The sequence below is a fragment of the Rattus rattus genome, chromosome 1 (assembly GCF_011064425.1).
Source record: "Rattus rattus isolate New Zealand chromosome 1, Rrattus_CSIRO_v1, whole genome shotgun sequence".
Taxonomy (NCBI): domain Eukaryota; kingdom Metazoa; phylum Chordata; class Mammalia; order Rodentia; family Muridae; genus Rattus; species Rattus rattus.
In genome coordinates, this window is record NC_046154.1 from 56421947 (window position 1) to 56443370 (window position 21424).

Genomic DNA, 21424 nt, shown 5'->3' on the forward strand with positions numbered 1-21424 from the left:
GGAGGAGGTGTGTCTCTTGGGATGGGCCTTAAGGCTTCAAAAGCCCATATCATTCCTAGTTAATTGGAATTCTCTCTCTTTCCTATACACATGTTGGCAAAAGCTGTCTAGTTAAAGTGGTTAAAATTCATCTGGGATAAGGACAAAATACACTTTGCTCCACATGAGACCCCGACTGGAGAGGAAGGAAGAGTGGGAAGGGAGTTCTACAGGATTGTTCTGTCTCTCGCCTATGGTGACAGTTTCAAGAATCTGTGGTATTATGAAAGTTCACAGACCTCTATGCCAAAGAGAATCTTATTAAGTAAATATTTTGAAATTTAGACATCAATTAATACTGTCTAGACATCAGCTGTGAAAAGAGTGCTGTGTGACACGAAGCCACTAACTTGTCTTTCAATTTCCTATACTACCATTTCTCTGAAAGACGGACCATAATTACGACGCCTTCCCCAAACCTTCGAGTTCTCTTCTCTGCTAATATGTCACATTCATACTGAAGTACCAACAACTACGAGTACCTTTTCTATTTCTCCACAGAGTCTTTACTATCTTAACAAAGGTAGTTTTGGGTTATTGCACAGAGTTCTATGCCACAAAAAACACACAGAAACTCCAGGTTCCAGGTGGCTGGGTGTGAGTCCTGTTCTTGTAACACTTGGCTAAGTGGCCTTCAGAAAGTTACCTTATCAACCTGTTTTGTCTTCTCCATCTCAATCATTTTAACAAGGGGCTTTCCTTCATAGAGTTAATGTGAAGAGAAAATGAGGCACTGCACATAAAAGAATTCTTAAAGTGCTCTGGTAAGCTCAGCTCTTCTTTTTGTTAGCACCTCTTCCTAAGCTCTGCCAGCTTGGCCTGAGGCTGAGTCTATGGGCCTTTCTTTGATTAATTATCAATATAGGAGGCCTCAGCCCATTGTGGGTGGAACCATTTTTGGGTAGATGGTTCAATGCTGCCTAAGAAAGCAGGCTGAGCAAGCCATCAGGAGCAAGCCAATGAGCAGCATTCTTCCATGGTCCCTGCTTCAGTCCACACCTCTAGGTTCCTGTCTCCAGTTCCTGCCCTGACTGTGGTGTGGAACGGTGGGCTGAAATAAGCCCTTTCTTCCTCAAGTTGCTTTTGTTCGTGGTGCTCTGTCGCAGCCATAGAAACCCTAACTGAGACAGCTACCCAGTTACGGTCTGAGGTAGTGGGAAGTCTAGCACCACACCAGCATCAGAATTTTGTACTGGACAAGGTAACCTTGGATTTCTCATCTCAGTTGCCCTTTCTATGAAGGGCTGACCTCAAGGGAGTGGAAGGAAGATAATACACATAGGTATGGAGCACTGCTCAGCAAGAGTCATTGAACATATGTTAATTGTTAGACTTAAACACTTTGCTTCTGGTGTTAGATCATTGTTATGTTCTTGGTTATAGGTACATATTCATTTACAGAATGAAACGCATACAAGATTCATTTGAGACATAAAAATAAACAATAAATGTAACTTGCTATTACATGGTTCTATTTTAATAGAATTTTAGTTCAAAGAAATCAAGAGTTCATAACTAAGAAGGAATGGAGGAGAAAAATGTTTATGAGTTTTTTATGCACCTCAAATTGATTTTTAATTAATTAACAAAGGAGAATATGCATATTTTATCTCCTACCATAATTCAAAAGTGTTTTCTCCTTTGCATTATAATTCCATGTTATGATGCCAATCTTCACTGCAGAAACAAAGAATATGGGGAATTCCATTTTTGTGGAATTGGCTAGTCCCAACCCTTGACATGAGGAGCTGTAGTCTTTTGGACCCAGAAAACGCTCTCTCTTTTTAAGGGGGGTTGTGTGTTTCACTATGTGGTTCTGGGTGCCTAGGCTAGCCTTGAACTCACAAGATCCAGTTGCCTCTGCCACTCAAGTGCTGGGATTAAAGTCATGTACAACCACGTGCAGCCTTTTTAAAAGCTTTTATACTATACTGTGTGTTTTAAAAGAAGTTCTTTATTAAGAAGATGCTCCCTAAAAAGCTCTGTAATCTGCCATTGGCAGCACGTTTTGCTTAGCCTGACCACTGGGAGGTCTAGTGGACTCAACCTTCCAGTGCCCATCCCTCACCCAGACTGGCTCCTCCCAGAACCTTCTCATCTTCCTCCTTTCAGGAGCTCAGGGTCAAAACCCCTGCAGGTCATTACTGATGTCTCTCCTTATTCTCTACCCAGGTCAGATGCACCTGCAAATCTTATATAGATTCTTGGAGTCTGAGAGCTTTGTACAGCTCTACTGAGCGTGTCCCACGTCAGTGCTCAGGCAGCTCACCTGGGTGATTGCTGTGGCACCTCTACCATACTCTGCCCAATTCTGCTTTCCTGATTTTATCTACTGGTCCCTAGGTTCCTCCCTCAATTATGTCTGGTTGTTTAGGTTTCCTGCCCCACCAGGATGGAAGTTCTTATCTTTTGCATTTGCCTTGGTAGTTCTCGGTCTCTGACGGGAGCTGATGTACACAAGATACCCATTGCATCCATCATGTTCTGTTTCTTTGTCCCCCATACTCCGTCCTCGGAACCTATTTCAACAAAGCCCTCCATGATCTTCTGCTAACATCCAGACTTCAGGAAGTATTCCTCTGCTCAGAGTCTCACTTGCAGGAAATGCCCAAGCCCTGACACAGGCCTACAAGCGTCATACCCCTGAGGGATTAATTAACTCCATCCTCATCACCTGTCCAACCTAGCCTTCGATCTTCTTTCTCTCTCTCATGGCCCTCGCCTTCCTCACTCCCACCAGGCTGCTTTGGCTGATTCTTCTGCCTACCAGACATCTGGTCCCACCCCATCAGGGCCTCTGCCCAATGTCAAGGGGCTGGTAGGTCTTGCTCCCCACTTGCATGCTCTCCTACCCTCACTGCTCCATGGATTCGCACACACAGAGATCACTGTCTGGCACTGTCTGCCTCTCACAACTTACTGTGCTGTTTGTTCTCGCTCTTCCCCTTTGGAACAAGGTCTTTATAAGATCATGATTTTTACATCACACTTATTCCCTCTTCTAGGTGCCGAGAAGGGCTTTTGGCACAGAGCTGATGCTCAACAACAAGAAAGTAAAAGAGGTTTTCCTTAGTGGGGATAGAAACCCACAGCGGCAGCTCATCAGTGAGACGGAGCACACTGTGCAAACTGCTCTCCCAGGTCAAGCATCGTATCTATCACATTCTAACAGTCCTGCACGGTATAGTCAATGGTTATGTACACGTATCAAAACATAAACGTTCTCTTTAGGAAAGGGCACAAATTTCCCCCATTCCCACTTTCCTGATTTTTAAGGGAAGGGGAACAGATTTTTCCCATTAAGATACATTTATTTTATGGATAATTTTTTCCAGATCTGTCTTACCCATAGTTTTTTCTTTTCCCATGCTGAAAAGTTTAGTATTAGTGCCAGAGGCAACACATATTCTGCTTTAGGCTGGCGTCTATTGGCAGTTCGTTATCAGAAGATATTACCCATGATGCCTTGGCCTCTTGTCTGTCACAGAGCCTGCGTATTATCCTACTCCCTCCTGATCACCTGCTGTGAGAATGGGCAGAGAAGCTAATGCTACTCCCATTCAGAGGGAGCTTCGGCCTTGCGAAAGTTGGTAATAGAGGAGCTCTTTGGCTTGATTTCCTGTTTTATTTTTTTTAAACTGAAAAATATTTTATTGCTAGCAATCCCAACCCCCTAGACAGAAAAGTGTGAGCTGCTGTTCTGTGGGACAAGCTTCAGGTTTGGACACACTGTTGGGGTGCTGAACATCTATCTGTACCTGCTTCCTGCTGCAGTTGAGATCTTATAAACTGCTAAGGAGACACAGACCAATCCATCCTGCAATTCTAGTTTCTAAGAAAGCACGTGATTCTTTTTTAAAGTATAATGTTGCCTTAAATTTTGACCCAGTACTAACACTAGTTTTCAAGCCTTCTCCCAGCCTGCTTCTGAGAAGTGCTAAGAGCCCAGTCAGTTACCTCCCTTCCCACGTCAGTGGACACTGATTTTCTCCTTGGCTTCCCGGTGTTGGACTGAACCACCTCTTACCAAGTAGGTCTGTCTCCCTGAATTGCCTCTGGATTCTAGTCTTTTTTGCTGTGGAATTTATATACAATGTCATCCACTTTTCCAAAGACATAAACACCAGATGATGTTTACTCTCTGATCTATGTCCAAGAGGGATGCAAGTCGCTTTAGATTCCTTGTCTCCAGAAGTGATTCCAGTGTCTATGATCTGAGCAGAGGACTGTGGTCCCTCTTTGGCCCTTTCTCTCCTGTATCCAATACCATTAATTACAATGTTGAATACAAGAAAGCCAAAAGGCCTCTTATTTAAATGCTCGTTTATATTTACAAAAATACTTCTCCCCGTTCCCTTCTGTTCGACTGCTCTCAGTGTTCTTGAAGGTTCTGACCTAAATGCTTCTTTCCCGCTCAGTTCATCCATCTTTTCCTACTTCCTTTAGCACATCCCTGTCCCCGTGCCCCAGGCTCTTCCTAGGTAGGTGCACTGCCACTGCCCCCATTTCTACATTGTCATCCTCTCTAAAGCACTGGGAAAGGGCCCATCACACCTCTCTCAAGGCTACCAGGTGGCCTGGAAACTCCAGCCATCACTCTCTGTGCCACTCTTGCAGGCACGAATAGGGGCCACAGTGTGCTCGTGCCATTTCTGGCCCTGCTCTCTCCACACTACAAAGAGATATTTGGGGAATTGCTCACTGTTGAATCATTCCCACCATAGAGATCTCAGAATCTCCTATTTTCTGATCAAGTATTCTCAGACTGCTGAGAGAAGAGCCAAAAGGTTCTCTTCCTCCATTCCGTCCTACTCTCCTCTATTTCCTTCCCTTCCTAAGCCTTCTCATGCAGCCCCCATGGCCTCTAGCTCTGATCTGTTACGGGGCCCTTCTTACTATACCTCTGAGAGGTCACTTTGATCTAGATACTTTTCCTATCTTAAGTACAAGGCCTATACTTTTTTTTTTTTTTTTATCTCTCATCAAGTTTCTAGGGAAACTGAAATATTTTGCTATTAAGAATAGACCTAAGCAGATGCTTTTAGAACATCGTGGGAACAGCCTTCTATGCAAACCACTCCAGCAATAAGCAAAATTTAAAAGTCCAGTCCTCAGCATGTCAATACACCACCTTAATTTGCCACCTACACCCAAGTGTTTCCTTATCTGGTATAGTTTGACCATGCATAGGAGTGGCTTGGATATGGGCTCTTGGATATGGGCTCCAGCCTATGCTACAGACATAACAGGGCAGCAGGGATGGGGTGTGGGGATCTGGGCCTATTGCTGGAGCCTGCACAGTCAGGGACAAGGCTTAGGTGTGAACTCAAGTGCATGGGGCATGGTAAGTAACCGGCGCCTCGTCTCAGCCATACTCACTCGGTGAGGTGGGGGAGGCTGCACCGCCTTCTGTTGATGTGGTTGGAGGCTTGGTGTCTGGCATGGGCAGAGGCACAGGCCTGGCCATCGGTGGTGGCGGTGGCGGCGGCAACATTGGGGTGGGGAGGAATGGGTTGTGCACCTTGCCTTGACTGCTTCCATTGGGCTGCAAAGGTTCAGAGAAAACACACACAAGAAAAAGAGTAAACGGATGTCAGCCATCAGCTGTTTCCGAAAGGGAGAGTTTCATTAGGTACCTTTCATGCAAACCACTAATATTCAGGCCATGGGAAACACGGCGGTTGTTTGTTCCCCAGGGTGTCATGTTCAGAGCATTCTGGTCTTGTGTCTACCTGAGCAGCTGACTCTTGCTCAGTGCTCTATCAGCTGCTGCCACCAGTGTCCTCACGATTCCTAGAGGCTTGTTTAGTATCTCCATGCATAGACACTGAGGTATTATTTCACCATGTCTGCTTATGTAGGTAAAATGTTGATCCCCACGTACGTATATAAAATATATACCTACGATATTTTTCATTTCCTAAAGTCGATTTTATAATACAGTTAATGAATGTATTCAGTGAACACAGACATTTTCTTGTGCATATCATTTAGCATTAGGTACAGAAACTTTGATATTTAGCTATCAGATTTTTGCTGTTATTCTTGCTATATATTTTCACTATATATTGTACTTCTGATCTGATGTATACCAGCAGATGCCATGGACTTATACTTCCCTGGCTGCCCTAGTGTTAGAACAGCCAAATAGCAGCTTTCCCTCAGAAGAGAACATGCCACATTTATTTTCAAGGTCTTCAAAACAGCTTTATGAAGAAACTTGTCTAAAACCCTGTAAATTTTTGAGCAAGATGTAAAACAGAGTGTTTGTTTGACAGTTCTATGAGATGATGTCATGACTACTAAAAAAAAAAAAAAAAAAAGAAAGAAAGAAAAACCACATTGGATATTCAGAAGTCAAACTTGGTGTTTGTGATCAATTCAGGTTTTTAGGGTTCCCTAAGTGGCTTTTCATACTGAGGTACAACTAGTAATAGCCTATATGTAATACAACTAGTAATAGCCCAAAATTCAGTCGAAGGAGATCTCATTGTCCTGGGTTTTTAAGAATAAACTTCATGGGGTTGGGGATTTAGCTCAGTGGTAGAGCGCTTGCCTAGGGAAGCGCAAGGCCCTGGGTTCAATCCCCAGCTCCAAAAAAAAAAAAAAAAAAAAAAGAATAAACTTCATAACTCTGCAGAGGCAGGTCCACGCCTCCATTAGCATTTGTGGTTTGTTTAGTATTTTTCTCATCTGCTGTCTGGCGATCAGAAGGCTACGCCCTCTCACAGCATCCTTGCCCGTGTATTATTTCTGAGTGGACTGAGAGTCCATAAGTGAATATTTCAGAATAAGCCAAGCAAATGAATATACAAGCAAAATGGGGGAAAAAAAGCACCATATTGATTTGTTGTCTAGACAGAAGTGTATCTGTGAACATATCACCAGACATTAGTCAAAGCTGCCCACTCTGGCTCAGATCTGCAGAATCAGGTCTTTCTGCAGGGGAGAAAAGCCAGTGACAGAGGACTGCCACCTAACATCGTACACCAGGCCATGATAGTCACAGCTAATCTGTGGTTTCATGCTAGATATTATGAGGAAAGGAAATCAAATATGGCTTTCTGCTGGTCTTAATTTATTAGTACTATTGCCATTGGCCTTGGGGTACAGTCGTTCATTGTAAACTACAGCTTTTTATATTTGTAATAAAATTTGCGATTTTATAAAATAACTTTTACTATTGGAATGCTATTTCAAATTGTGATGATTTGGTTTGTTTGAGAAAAATGAAAACATTCATTTATAGTTATCGAACGTGGCTTCGTTTTATCTGTAGATAAGTGGGGAAGATAACTACTCGCAGAAATAACAAACTGTAGTAAACTTTGCTTCTAGCATCTTGAGTTCAAGTACTGGTCAACTTGATCTAAAGTGTTAGAAGCCTGTATTTCTCTCTCTCTCTCTTTTTTAAAACATCAACTTGGTTGATCTGAAACATCTGTTTCCTTCTGCTCTCCACCTCTCTTTACCACCCTGAACCATTATTTAAAATTATTTGGTCTTTCTATTTTGTTAACTGTATGATCCTGGGGTTAGAATGCAGGAGGTGGAACGGGGAAGGTTACATGGTTCACGCTCTAGACAGTTTATATCCATAAGCTTGACAGTTGCAAACCTAACACAAACACTGTTTTTAAACCCCGGCCAATGCCTCTTACTGCAAGTTAACTTTCCCATAATCTAGAATAAATATGACGTTTGCCTGCAGTCAGTCAGCGTGACATGACAACACAAAGTCACATGGTCATTAAGGGTCTTCTGGTTATTTTTACGCTTGCTTAGTGTTTCTAAAGAAATAGGAAGATACAAAAAAAAATGATTTCCTTACATTGAGGAACCCCACCTGTCCAGCTTGCTGACCAGCATCGGGGCAGACAAGTTGGACAAACTCCTTCAGCGTCTCCTGAGGGTGGTAACGGATGGCTGGGTGTGAGAAATAAGGCCCAGGCTGCTGGATGATAGGTGACGTTGGAAAGTGGAGAGTCGATGGCGTCGCATGTGGGCTTGCTGCAAGAAACAAAGCAAGACAGAAACAGTCAGGGTTTGGGAGAAAAAGCCCTGCTTGGCCGAGGCTGAACCCCTCAGCCTCCTCTGTTCATTTCTTCTCCTGGCCCGGTTCGCGGTGTGGTTCACGTGACCGGATGCAGCCCACCGGGCTTCTCCTGGCCCGGTTCGCGGTGTCGTTCACGTGACCGGATGCAGCCCACCGGGCAGCTCTGATGGATCTTCTCCTTTAAGGCTCTAAGACGAACATGGAGGTTAGAGGAGGGTAGAGTTTCAAGTTGCCTCTCCATGTTCAGTGGACGTGAGTTATAAAGGCATTAATAATCCTTGTTGAAGATGAAGATTATTCATTACCTTAAGAGCCTTTTTAATGAAGCAAGCAATAAAAAATGTATTTGGTAGATTAGACCTGATTTAACCGACATTACATTTGACAAATTCTACCGTGCACATATGGATCCCCTTTCCTGCTGAGCTCTCCATAGATAATAATTCATTGTTAAAGCTCTTAGGCTCCTTTCAAGGAAATTCCTAGGGACTAATTCAGGACTAGAAGTTTTTTTCTGAAGTCTGTAGTAAATGATCACTTAATGAACCCAGGCAATTTGGATGCCGTACTTTACAATGGAAGGTTTATGTTGCATTTTTTTTTCTCTCTGTTGCCCTTTCAAAGCCAAGGCAGCTCCAGGCTGAGTCGGCAGGAACTTCGTGAAAGGCTGCTCCTCCCCCATAAATCTGATAACGGAGTCAGACGACGACGACGACTCCTTTATATTTGAACCCTGATAATTATCATTTGTACAAGATTACATTAGATAAAAAAAGCTTATGTGAGATGCTTAATAATTTTTTTTCCAGGAATGCTTTTGTTCTTGAATTGGAAGGACATTGGCCAAGAGCTGCCAGAGGCTAAAGGCTGTGTGTGAAGGACTGACAACACTTAGCCCAAGTCAAGTCAGGCCAGAGAAGACTCCAGACAGGGATGCATATGGTTCTCCTTTCCCCTCTTTTGTAATTTAAATCTTTAAACTGAAGGATCTCTGACAGAGAGAAACATAGAAGCACCCACAGTTTTGGGGAATATATCTTCCTGAATACCAAGATGCACAACGTTGAAGAGACTCCAAAGTTCAGTGTGCTCGGCCTTTCTCTCACCATCTCCTTGGAATGACTGAGAATTTGTGCCAAGTGATACTGGGGCCTCCTTAGGATTAGAATATTTTTTTAACCAATAACTTAAGGGGCTATGGTTTTGTGGGTCAGAGCGACACCCCATAGATCCTAGAGTAAAAAATGGAGGCTGGAACAGAAGCAGGACTCCAACCCAGGCCTTGCAGATAGGCCATTGCTTTCAAGCCACTCCAATTCATTTACTAAAAATCCACAGGCTCCTACTATGGGTCCAAGAGACAAAGTTGAGCTAATCTAGGTAAAGTCTTACCCTTAGTCATTCAACTGAGGACATCACAAACATAAATGATTGAAATGAGAATTTTCTAGACTCTCCACTTCCTCTTCTACTCGCTCCCATGTTGGTAGACCAGTTCCCTATCCACTTAGTCACCCACTGTGACAGACTCAGAACTGAGCCTGGCACTTGATATATATTTGGTAATTGCACAATGAATGGCTCAATAAGGAGTTTAAAAATTAAGAAAAATCAAGCATACATTTTGCCAAGGACAGAATATGTTTATGCCCTCTGAGGAAGAGACGGAGAACATGGACATATGTTAAGACTGCATACAACGAGATATAAGTTTTGGAATCCATCATGGTCTCTGAGTGAAAACTCAGAAGCTAAAGAGTTAAAAGCTCCCGGTTTGCTCTTCCCCTGCAAACTGTGCAGCTGGATTTAAAGAATGAAAGGAATCTTTTTTCTTTCTTCCCGCACAGATGTAGTTGTCTTCACTGGTAGCAAGAAACGCTGACCAGAGACCTGTTTCTGACAGAATCATTTCTAGTTAGCATCGTAGGTGTCATTTCTCAAACGAGAATAGGAATGTACCGAGCTGAACAGAATTATAGACTCGACAGTTGTAGCACCTCAAACACTCCACTGTCAAGAGCCCTGTGAGGCTGACCTTGAGGATAAAGTGGCTTTGCCTCATGGTCTCCCAGAAAGTGATGAGTGGCTTTTAGATAAGAAATGGTGGTAGCCACCAAAGGTATGCTGCCCAAGGAAAAACACAGGCTTGAGCAAAGATCAAGCGGATAAAAGTTAAAGAAACATGACGGAAGAGATAATTCACCACTACCATGTGCTCTCTCCATTAATTGTTAATAAACACCACCGAACTTATTTTATTAAAGAAGTAAAAGAAAATGATTAGTGGTGTAAATTTAGACTTTCATTTCTTTATTGCGTTTTAGCAACAGCAATTTATTCTTCTCCTCCTTATGGTGCAGAACTCAGTGCAGACCGAAGAATATATGGTGCTTTATAGAATTAATTCTATAATGACTGATTGATTAGGATCAATTAATTCTTAGTTAATTCCAGGAAGTCATCTAGCCTGAGAGTCTAAATCAGACACCTGCTGAGTCTGCGTTTGCAGGGCTGTTCGCTTCGAGCCTCCTCTCTCCTTACTTGGGACAGAGAGTCACCAGTTCACTGTAGAGGTGGAAGCAGATGATTCGAGACCATGACCTTTAATTTCCTCAGAGAGAACTCTGTTATAGACGTCACAGAGATCTGTTGGTTCCCATTGCACCCCTGGTGTTTCTCTGGATAACCTTCCTCTTCTACTGGACACTGAGGCCCATTAAAAACCCAGAGCTAAGATCAAATCAATGTCTTTTTCTCCTTTTTTCTCTACTTCTTTTTTCCCCCTTCCCCTTGGGCTTGGTGTTCTTAGTGTACCTAAAGTCTTATCTAAGTTGTCTCAAACCATTTTAGAAGGAGTCATTGGGGCGAAATCAACCAAACGATTAATTAGATGTTCTCTGAGATGGCTGGGGCAAGCCGTGTTGAAGAGAGACTACCATTATGAAGCTGGCATGATGTTAATGGAATACACAGAGTTATGAGTCCAAATTTTTGATGAGGAGAAACATCTCTGATGGCTGTGTGTGTGAACAGTTGACACAATAAAAAATTATAGTACATTATGTAAATGCATATTTAGATCCTTTAAAATGTGCATTGTTTACTTGAGAGTCAATATAGCCTTCTCTCCAGTGGTTACAGTTTATTGCAAAGCATCCATCTAGATCCGTGTTAATGTTAATACAATACTGTGAATTAAAAGACCCTACCAAACTGGCTGCTTCTGGGGTCTAGTGCTCTCAGTACCCCAGGCCCGGAGCAACATGGCGTCTGTTGGGAACACTCCAATCTGAATGACTCTCACCACTAGTTTCACTGTGAACTAGCAGCCAACCTGGTTTACAACAACAACTTGGGCTTTTCATGGGAATACAAATAGGATGGAGAGGAAGGAAATGGATCTGTGATTGCCTAAACGAAGTCATCACAAACACATTTAGAGACAGGATTTCCTAAGGGTCCAGTAATCACTTATGGTCAGGCACATTGGCTTGGCCTGCCTCCTCCCTAGACTCCAGAAATTTCTAATTGTATAAAATTATCTCTTTTAGTTTGAAGAAGGAGAAGGCTAAAGTCCGATACAACTGAACATATGTTTAAGTAGAAAAGGCTTCCTCCCTTTAAATCAGAGTTGACTAAGACTAGGGAGGAGAAGCCAAGGTCATTGATATGATAGCGATGTTTGGTGTCACAGCCCAGTGTCAGGGGGAGACCTTTTAGACGCACACTTCAGTAGAGTGCATGTGACCATAAACCACAGGGGGGTGGGTGGCTAGACCTTGCATCTTTATGCATTTTAAAAAAATCTTAGGAAGAAAGCCATTTCTTCTCACTATTTCCAAGATCAGCCTTCCAAATTCTAAGACCCCTGCATTGAGCTGTGTTATCCTATGCAGCCCTGCTGCTGTTCTGCCTGATTTATTCCTCGTCTGTGAACCACTGTCGCTTCTCACAGCTTCCATAGAGACATTAGCTCTTGCTCTTTGGTACCAGCCATCAGATCCTAGCCTGTTCTAGGAGAGCATTCACAGAAAAACTGTCCAGAGGTAACACAGCCATAAAATCTACTCCTCCTTTAAGTGGTTCAAGATAGAGGTTTTTTCCCTGGCAAGAATGAAGGGCACACCCAAGCCCAGAATCTGCCAAGTGTCATCTTCTTCACATTAATCATTAGGGGCAACAGGTGGGGTTCCAAGTTGTTTCTTCTGCTGGGCTGTCAGGGGGAACGGCCTCCCATCTGTCTGCAGGATCTAGATGAGCTCTTTGCAGAGACAGAGTGGCTTTGAGAACTCCTGACTACTCTTGCTTAAAACATTTTTCTTTCTTTTTTTTTTCTTTCTTTTTTTTTCTTTTTTTTTTTTTTTTTTTTTTTTTTTTTTTTTTTTTTGTGCTAAGGCAAAGCTCCAAAAGGAGAAGAAATTATAAGGAAAAAAATATCCTACTTAAAACCAAAAAGCCCTCAACAAGGGCAAGCGGAAGTTGTATTGTTTGGGTTGTCAACTGCTGAGCTTCTTTAGGAATTCTAAACCAACCCCGTACAACCCCACCGCAGCCTACCTGAAGCGGAGAGATCTATCTTAATGGCCCACAGCTATAATTGATAAATCATGCATGAATCAGGCCTGCCATTTACGAAAGCTGAGAAGTTTGGAGCTCTGTGATTTATGTTAACAGACACAGGGAGGGAGGAATTGGAACTGCTACGCGGGCACTTAGGAGGCTGAGCCTTTCTCAGTAACAAAGCGTGTGACTCAAAGCGAGCTAAGGCTCTTCAGAGTCTTCCAAGACTCTCAGCCCAGACCTTGAATGTCATCGGGAAGCACGCGAAAGGCGCAGGGGAAAGCCTCACGCTTTGTGATGCTCTGTGAAATGGTAGCATTACTGTGTGACTGCTTCAGATGCCTGAGTCGTAAGCTACTGCGTCGTTCTGAGATGGGGATGTTAAGCGAGTCTACTTGAATTAAAGCCGTCTTTCTGGCCACAATACTTGAAGATCAGAGTGTCTCTTGGAAAAACAGATCTCCTCTCCTCTTCAACCAAGGGAGGCCAAAGTTATTTTACATTCTTGTCTTTATCAATTTTAACTATACAAAACTCCGTGTTTCTCTGGACTCCACAAAGTTGGCCTCTGACCTTTACAGGCAGGCCGTGGCTCCCATGTGACCTCCTCCCCCCGCCATATCACACACAAAACCAACCAACCAACCGAACAAGCAAGCGGTACATCACAGCTTCTGGAGAAAAATGTCCTGTGTTTTTCAAAAGCTCTGGGCTTTGGTCTACAGCATGAATGGAGGCTCCCTCTCTGGAGACCGGTAGTTCCCAACCTTCCTACTGCTGTGGCCCTTCAGTACAGTTCCTCGAATTGTGGTGAATCCCAACCACAAAGTTATTTTTGTTGCAACTTCATAACTGTAATTTTGTGACTGTTATAAAATTATAATGTAAATATTTGTCATGCAGGATATTTGATATGCGACCCAAAGTAGTTGAGACTCACAGGTTGAGAAATCCTGGTGGAATGGACATTTTGAAGATCTGTGGCAATATTCTACTCTGTGCTGCATGAGTGACTATAGACCTACCATTAGCAAAAGGGTGAAACTATGTTCAATAAAATCTTATTTCAAAATATAGGCCAGGCCTGGATTTGATCTGGTATAGACTCACGTAGTTCTATTCCTCTTCATTCCTTCCCAACTCTGCAGGGAACCTGCCAGTCACTGTTCTCTTTGTCCCTTGTTTACAAGCCACTGTGAGGCCCTGGTCTTCTGATGCTCCCAAGGCTATCAGAATGGTTTCCATGCGTCCATGAACCTCCCCTTCACCTTCCATGCCTCTTCTTCACTATTATTTAGCATGCCTTGTCCTGAGCTAGTTCCTCCCATCTACGTCATCCCAAACATGTACGTCAGAATACTCATGCAGCATAGGATAAGACCCATGGGGTCTTAGAATAACAGACTTGCGTGTTTGAGGCCCATGCAGCTTGCTTCCCAGCACCCCGAGGAAGGACAGTAAGAGAATAAAGAGCGGACAGACAGGAAATCTGGGATCAGGTGGGGTCTATTACTGTCACAACCCGGAACTGTGACATGTTTATCAGGTACAGCACAGGGGGAAGGGTTAGCTAATCTCAGGAAGAGGTCTCTGTATGCCAGGAGTCTCTGGCTGTAAACATCTGGGGGAGGAAGCTGAGGTTGCTAGCCGCTGCACACACTGACCAATTCTCCATCAACACAGCCTCCAGAGGCAAGCTTCACCGTTTCACACAGTGGTCCACAAACAGCGCCTTGCAATTTTGCTACTGCTTTTTGCTACTGCTATATTGTATTACGGGAGAGGATGCTGGCAGGCGAGGATGAAACTGGAATTTATTTTCGTGTCCTCAGATCAGTGCTGGCTGTACACAGACTGTACCATACGCAGGGGGGTGGCGATGGGAGGGCAGGGGGTGGAGTAAAAAGTGCCGTTCTCCGCCTGTCTCCACAGGAGTATGTGGATATTAAAAGAGCGGCATCAGCCAGGGCATGGGTATGCCATGAAGGTCTCAGAGCTAACTTTGCAAACAACCAAATACAAATACAATATTAGCAGTGGCGAAGCCTTTGATCGTAGAGTTAAATAGCTATATTCAGAAACCTGAAGAGTGTCTTTTCTGAACAAAAGTCTTCCCTACCTTTGCCTAAAACTCAGGCTGTGGGACAACATAGTTTAGAACTATGTGGCCATCTTTCTGTGGACACTTTTCTACTTAGAACTCAGAGCTTGGGTGTTAATTCTGACTGTTCTCACTGGCCTCTTCTTTCGTCACGTAGACACATCTGTCACTCCTTCTGCCTTCTGATCTATCCAGATTCTGAGCTTGCTTCCTAACACGGGCACATGGGAACCTTCATCACGCCTGTGAAGGGCCCTGAGGTGTGGCTAGTTAGACAGTTAACACGGGCTTACTACAAAAGAAGGCTTTTCTATGACCAAGGGCATATTTTGGGAGATCTTTCTATTCGGACGCCTGGGTGTTTAGTTTCTGCAGCTATATGACTTACAAAGATGCACAAAGTCCCTCTCCCCTGGTTCTCTCATTTTGAAACAAAACTTGAACAAAATGCTCACTGAGGCCCATCTGCTTTAAATTTGAGTGGGTATATGGAATTCAGTATCAATAATTATGTTTACAAATGGCTTAGTACAACTGATTCATAGTAATAAAATTAAAACCTAGAAGACTGGAAAACAAAAGAGCATGAGCCATTTAAAAGAACACATTTTTAAACTGAGCTACAAGGAACATCTGGACTGCTGGCTAGCATATCCAGAGTTTTATAGGCATGGAGTATTCTGGGTTAAGGTCTGACAGAGAGCCCCAGCCTTTATCCTGACAGGGTTTCTGAATTGACCATATTCCCACACTAATTGCATAAGCTACCATGGTGGCTGATGTGAAATGTGTTCAAGCAGCACCCAACAGCTGTGGCTATGGCAGATATGAGGGGTGATAATTTCATAGGCAAAGTTGACAGGAATCCAGCTCTATGGAGGGAACTTAGACTTCTATGCAATATACAAGGGAGACTACGAGATGAGAGATGAACAATGACAAACGCATCAAAACAACGTGAGGGAAAAAATAAACCCCTCCTGCCACAGAAGGGATGGTATGTGGTTAGGAGGAGCAGGTGGGACTCTTGTGAGGGGCTGCCAGACCACTGGAGTGGCAGGCAGAGTGTTTCAAGAAAGCTTTAGCAACCCTATCTCGGCAGAAGCTACGGCTGCAGGGATGACAGGTGCTGGGACTTACGATGTTTGCAAGTCTTTCTCTCCATTACATATAAAGCAAGTTAAGTCATGTCAATGACAAGCAAGCAAAATCCTGTGCTGGTTGGGGTTTTTGTCAATTGGCCACAAGCTACAGTCATCTGGGAAGAAAGAACCTCAATTGAGAAGGTGTCTCACTGTACTGGCCTGTAGGTAACACCATGGTGGGGCATCTTCTTAATCAATGATTGCTATGGGAAGGTCCAGCCCACTGTGCATTGTCCCCTCTATGAGCAGAGGTGTAAGAATGCAGGCCGAGGTAGGCAGGGGAGCAAGCCAGTAAACTGAACTCCTCCATGGTCTCTGCTTCAGTTCCTGACTCCGGGTTCCTGCTCCGACTTCACAGGAAGTGGATCGTCAGCTCTGAGGTGAAATAAACCCTTTCCTCTCCAGGTTGCTTTTGTTTAAGGAGTTTTATCACAGTAACAGGAGGAAAGTAAGCAGCCCTGCAACTGTGAAGCCAAAGGACAATTTTCAGCACTTCTCTTCGCCAACCACCAGGCCGACAACATTTCAAGATTGTGCGGCTGGATGTGACGGTTAAGCGTTACTTCCCAGTGCCCTCCTGAATTTGCAGTCTCTTTAGTCATCCCACAGAATTAGAGTATTTCTTCCTGATGTTAGTGCATTTTCCTCAAGAGGAGGAAGTGTTAGTCCAGCATGAAAAGTCTGGTACCAGCTGGCTCTAGTATCCACTGTGCTGGGCCAGTCTTTCCTGGTCCTCCTCTCCTTTAGCTGATTCGCTTGGTTCTGTGTGGGCCATAGAAAGCAACTGCTATGGACTAAAACTGCACAGGGTTTTGGAGAATCTGCACAGAGCTACAAAGCTTTCAAAGCTGGCACACCTCTATTTATAAGCGTGTAAGAGCACTCATAAAAGACCGTTCCGAGGACGAGAACGAACATATAGAAGTCCTTAGTCAGCCCACATATTCAACAAACATCCTGAGTGTCTACTACAGGCTGAACAGTGAGCTAGCTAGACTTGGGCTATCTATCATCCTTCAGGTATCTGTGGGAAGGAGAGATGTAAAACGTAATCCAGGATATACATTAGGAAACTGAGACTCAAGGGTTGAATTGTTTACAGGTGAAGCTGCATGCACGCCACGGTTTGAATGAGAATCATCCTCCACAGGGTCTTGTATTTGACCACTTGATCTCCAGTTGGCGGCACTGTCTGAGAAGGTTATGGAACCATAGGAGGCATAGCCTTGCTGGAAAGTACTTCACCGGGGGAAGACTTTGAGGGTTTGTAGCCTTACATCACTGTTTTCTGTGTGTATGAAAATGTCACCAGCTAGCGTCTCGCTCCTCCCATGCCTTCCCCTCCATGATGGACTCTACCCGTCTGGAGCAAGAATAAATCCTTGCTCACTTGAGTTGCTTTTGCTTGTGGTATTTTTCCCAGCAACAGAGAAGGTTAACTAACCAGGTTCACAGCATGAACTGATGACAGCTTTCTCAGCTTATGTTTCCCCTGTGCTCTTCAAGTGCTAAGTGCAGAACCAAGTCCCAGGCTGGTGAGGATTGCTGTCTGCTGCCCAACTCCTGTCTCTCCCTCCTGTAATACCTAGGATGGACTCTTGCCCACCCTGCTGTCCTTATCCTTTCTCCTGTAAGTGGAGTTCTAACATTTCTTTGGAGAGCTCTTCTCCCTCAGCCTCAGGTCATGTGATTAGCAGCCCTGATACCTGGTTCTGATGGTGGTTATAGAGGGCAGGCTATACAATGGGACATCCTGTTGTCTTTCAGGTATAAAGGTTGTCTAAAAGGTGAGCAAAGGATCCTGATTAGGCCAGTCAGAGCCACAGGCATCTATCTGGTGGTAGGTGCTTTTCTATGTGTTATAGAAAAGCCATTCTTTTCCCTTTTGGATTGTTAAGTGTGGAGTTGTTCACACGTTGTGCACTACAACATGAGGAGATAGAGCCTGTGAATAGGGCTCACCATGAGAGGACTAGAGGAGGAAAGCTATGATCCGTGCACTTGATGTGTGTCCACTCGAAGCCACACTCTCCTAGATTTTTCAGTTGCTTAGCCTAACCCATTACCTGTTTTTGGCTAGTTGACGGAAGGGTAGTTAAGCATTTTTTTTTTTTTTTTTTAGAATTCGCAAAAGGAGTCTTATTAGCACAGTTCACTGTCTAGTACTTAACTACTATCGGCTTTTATTACAGTGCTCAGGAATCTGGGGGTTTAGGAAGATCTGGTGACGTTCCCTAAGAATGACAAGGTTTTCTAACTATGTCAACAGAAGGTGCCCAAGGAACCTGGTAATCACAGCCTGAAATCTCCATCAAACACTCAAACAGTACTGGTGCTGTCCTCTGGTTATTTATTACCTCCTCACTAATGATGTCTGCTCTACTAGGTAGACTGGTAGGGATGGCCTTTTGAGCTTGACCATTTGGGCCTCTATTGTTTGTGGCAGACGAAGGCTCAACTAATTAACAAAGACACTTCCCCCTTTAGGGAGAGCCATAGATAAAGAGGGCTCCTCTAAGTGAGGTCTCTGACATCAAGGGGCCTGCTCACCGAGGACTCCACTCTTCTTCCACACAGGAGTGTGTGTGTATGGGGGAGGCACAGGGAACCTGGGTCTGCTCACTTCCCCAAGACCATTTTTCATTTCCAGCTTGTTCTAGGTTACCTCTAGATCACCAAGAGTAGGTAGCAAGTCAGGAGTGAGAGGGCGTGAGATCATTCCAAGGGAAAAAAACCAAACACAAAGAGAGCAAAGGAGGCTCTCAGGGCAAGGAGGAGTCTGGGAGAAAACTGTCACTTACTGGACACACACTGCATTCCAAGTCCCTCCTTACACAGGACAGGGCAATTCGCTCTCCTCACACCAATGCTTTCCAATTATGTAAAAGCGGGAAAACAAAGGCCCACTGAGGACAGATGACTTCCACAGGCTTAAATAGAGCCCACATGGCTGGGAAGAACTTGAATTCTATTGTGGCCAGCTCCGCTGCCAGGCACAGCTTCTTGCTAGTCGCTCCCTGCTTCTGGTTAAATTACTTTTTCAGAGGTCAAATGGCTTATTTCCTTTCAGATCTTCTGTTCCAGGCCTCTTATTACTGAAGGAGAACCAGGCAGCTCTGATGGTCTCACATGTGCTTTTCATGTAAGAAAACAGAAGTTTTGGGGAGATGTGGAGAAACCACTGACTTTAATATAAAGAACTAGCAAATGACCGAATGTAAATTTTCTGTGGGACTATAACTTTAGAAAGCATGTGAGTGCGTGTGGGTGATTAAATGCACCAGAGCTCCCAACACAGAGGATGCAGCCCGGAAGAGTGACTCTCAGTGTTTTGCAGCCATTTGGACAGGACAGTCCTCAGAGTGTGTTCCCTTGCTCTATGTGTGACAGGCTGGGGCACTTACACACCGCTGAAGCTCAGCTCCAGGCAATGCAGCGCACTTAACTTGACCATGATTTATGATTCTGTCAATAGGGGAGCCTCGAACTCGCACTGATGCCTAAATGTGAGCTTTATATTCGGAACAGCAGTTGGGGGAAGGCAGAGAAAGGGAAGGAGTGAGGGAGGGAGAGAACAGGGAGAGACAATTTCACATAAAGAGAAGATACAAGTTCAATTGCCAATTTTTGTTTTTGTGCTAAAAAGGGAAACCCTAGTAATGATACTTAAGCATGGAATTAGAGTAAGATTAAGCTAAGTGAGGAAGAAGGAACTGCTCAGGGACCTGTTTGATTATAAAGCCAATCTGTCTCAGTGTATCTGGTCTCAGTGAGGGGGCTTGGCCACGGCTACCACTTCTATGTGGATGTGGCTCCACAAATCCCTTTCTCCTCCTTCGGTCACAGGATGCTGCCACAGGCATGTGTGGAGGCAGCTTCCTTTGTGGGGATGAGTGTGGATGTGGGGTTCACTAAGCTAATCACCCCATTCTCCTTAGCATCCCCTCCAGGGGCCTTGTGCCTCTTGAAAGATTAAGGGGCCAAGTGGTCCCCTACTCTAACCTGTCCTCCCCGGACAGCACATTAACATGATCCCTCTACATAGGAGCTCTCTTTAAAGTTTCCTGCAGGATGACAGATTAACCCAGCAGGGTGTCCCACACATCTATCTTCATACAAATTATTAGTGTAATAGAGCTTTGAGTTATGCATTTATCTGGTAATTATTGAACAGTTACAGAAACCCGAAGCTGAGCTGCCCTGGCCCTTTATGGGGTTCTCTCGGTGGGTGGCCTTACAGTTAATTTAGGACTATTCTCCACTCTGCAGCTCCCTTGCAGACAAATTAGCTAAACAGCCTTCTCCTTTAAATATTTTCCATGTCACAGGGAAACTCTTTATAATACGATAAAGGTACAGTTTTAATTACATGCTTCCTGACTTTTGTTTAGTTGTAGTTTTAAAACATTTGCTGGCTCTGGTTTTTCCTTTGGCTGGGCAGTAATAGCTGGTTGTAAGTATCTGGCTAATGAATTTAATAATTTCCTGAAATGATACTTAAGGAGCCTTTGCTAGAATGCTGCATTTCCTCTCTGCCGTCCACTAACTCCCAGGCCCCTGGATGAGGTTTCCCCGTGAAGCTGGGCACTGCACTTCTGCTCGCTTTGTGTTACCCACAACTTTCCTGTCTTGCCCATGCCCCAGACTGGAGCTTGTTAGGTCTGTGACGCCTGGATCTGCAAAGCCACAGGAGGAATTCCCCCCGGAGAAGGGCGATGTCATGTTTTCCCAGATGACAAACTCCAATAATAAATAAACACCGTGCGTCTGTCTGCTGGCAGGGGAAGTCAGCACCCTGTTTGCCACAGGTACTTAATTACTTCTCGTTGTCTTGAGATGATTCAATTGCACTAACCCAGGAGAAACAAATTAGATCCAGTTGAGCATCAGCTAACTTGGTCACCAAGTTTGCAGATGACAGGGGAACGCCTGAGAAACTACCCCTTGGGGACCCCTGCCAACAGTGCAGGGTCATGGGTACAGTGAAGGGACCCCAGGGTATGTCTCTCCTTCGAGCCTGTCAGTGGATGGAAACACTACAGGCAAATGTGTGTCATTTTTAAAGGAACCCGAAATTTTGAGCTAATCTTTCCTAATACATAGTAAGGTGGAAACTTCTTTTAAAAAAATTTGTAGTGGTGTTTTGCTCGAATGTATTCTGTGTGAGGGTGTCGGATCTCATGGTACTGAAGTTACAGAGAGTTGTGACCTGCCATGTGGGTGCTGAGAATTGATCCAGGGACCTCTGGAAGAGCAACCACGCTCTTAACCTCTGAGCCATCTTCCCAGTTCCAAGGTATAAATTCTAAACTGAAACCAAATAGCTACAAATATTGAATACATGCACATTCTAGGAACTCCTATAAATGCTTCAAAATACATGTTCTTGAACATTAATAATAAAGTATTACCATCATCATCATCACCACCACCATCATCATCACCATCATCACCATCACATTGGCTCCCATACTTTCTGTTTCACTCACATGTATGCATACATTCATTTATTTGAGGACTATT

At 44.1% G+C, this 21424-nt stretch overlaps 1 protein-coding gene across 2 annotated transcripts in view; it reads right to left on the minus strand.

Annotated features, from left to right (window-relative positions):
* Nucleotides 1-21424, minus strand: part of Nfia (nuclear factor I A) — a 335528-nt gene that overhangs the window by 42200 nt on the left and 271904 nt on the right. For both annotated transcript variants that reach the window (XM_032901855.1, XM_032901851.1), the window contains 2 exons: nt 7871-8049; nt 5419-5584 (listed from right to left, as the gene is read on the minus strand). In XM_032901855.1, the coding sequence (XP_032757746.1) occupies nt 5419-5584; nt 7871-8049 (345 nt within the window). The remainder of the gene's footprint in view (nt 1-5418; nt 5585-7870; nt 8050-21424) is intronic.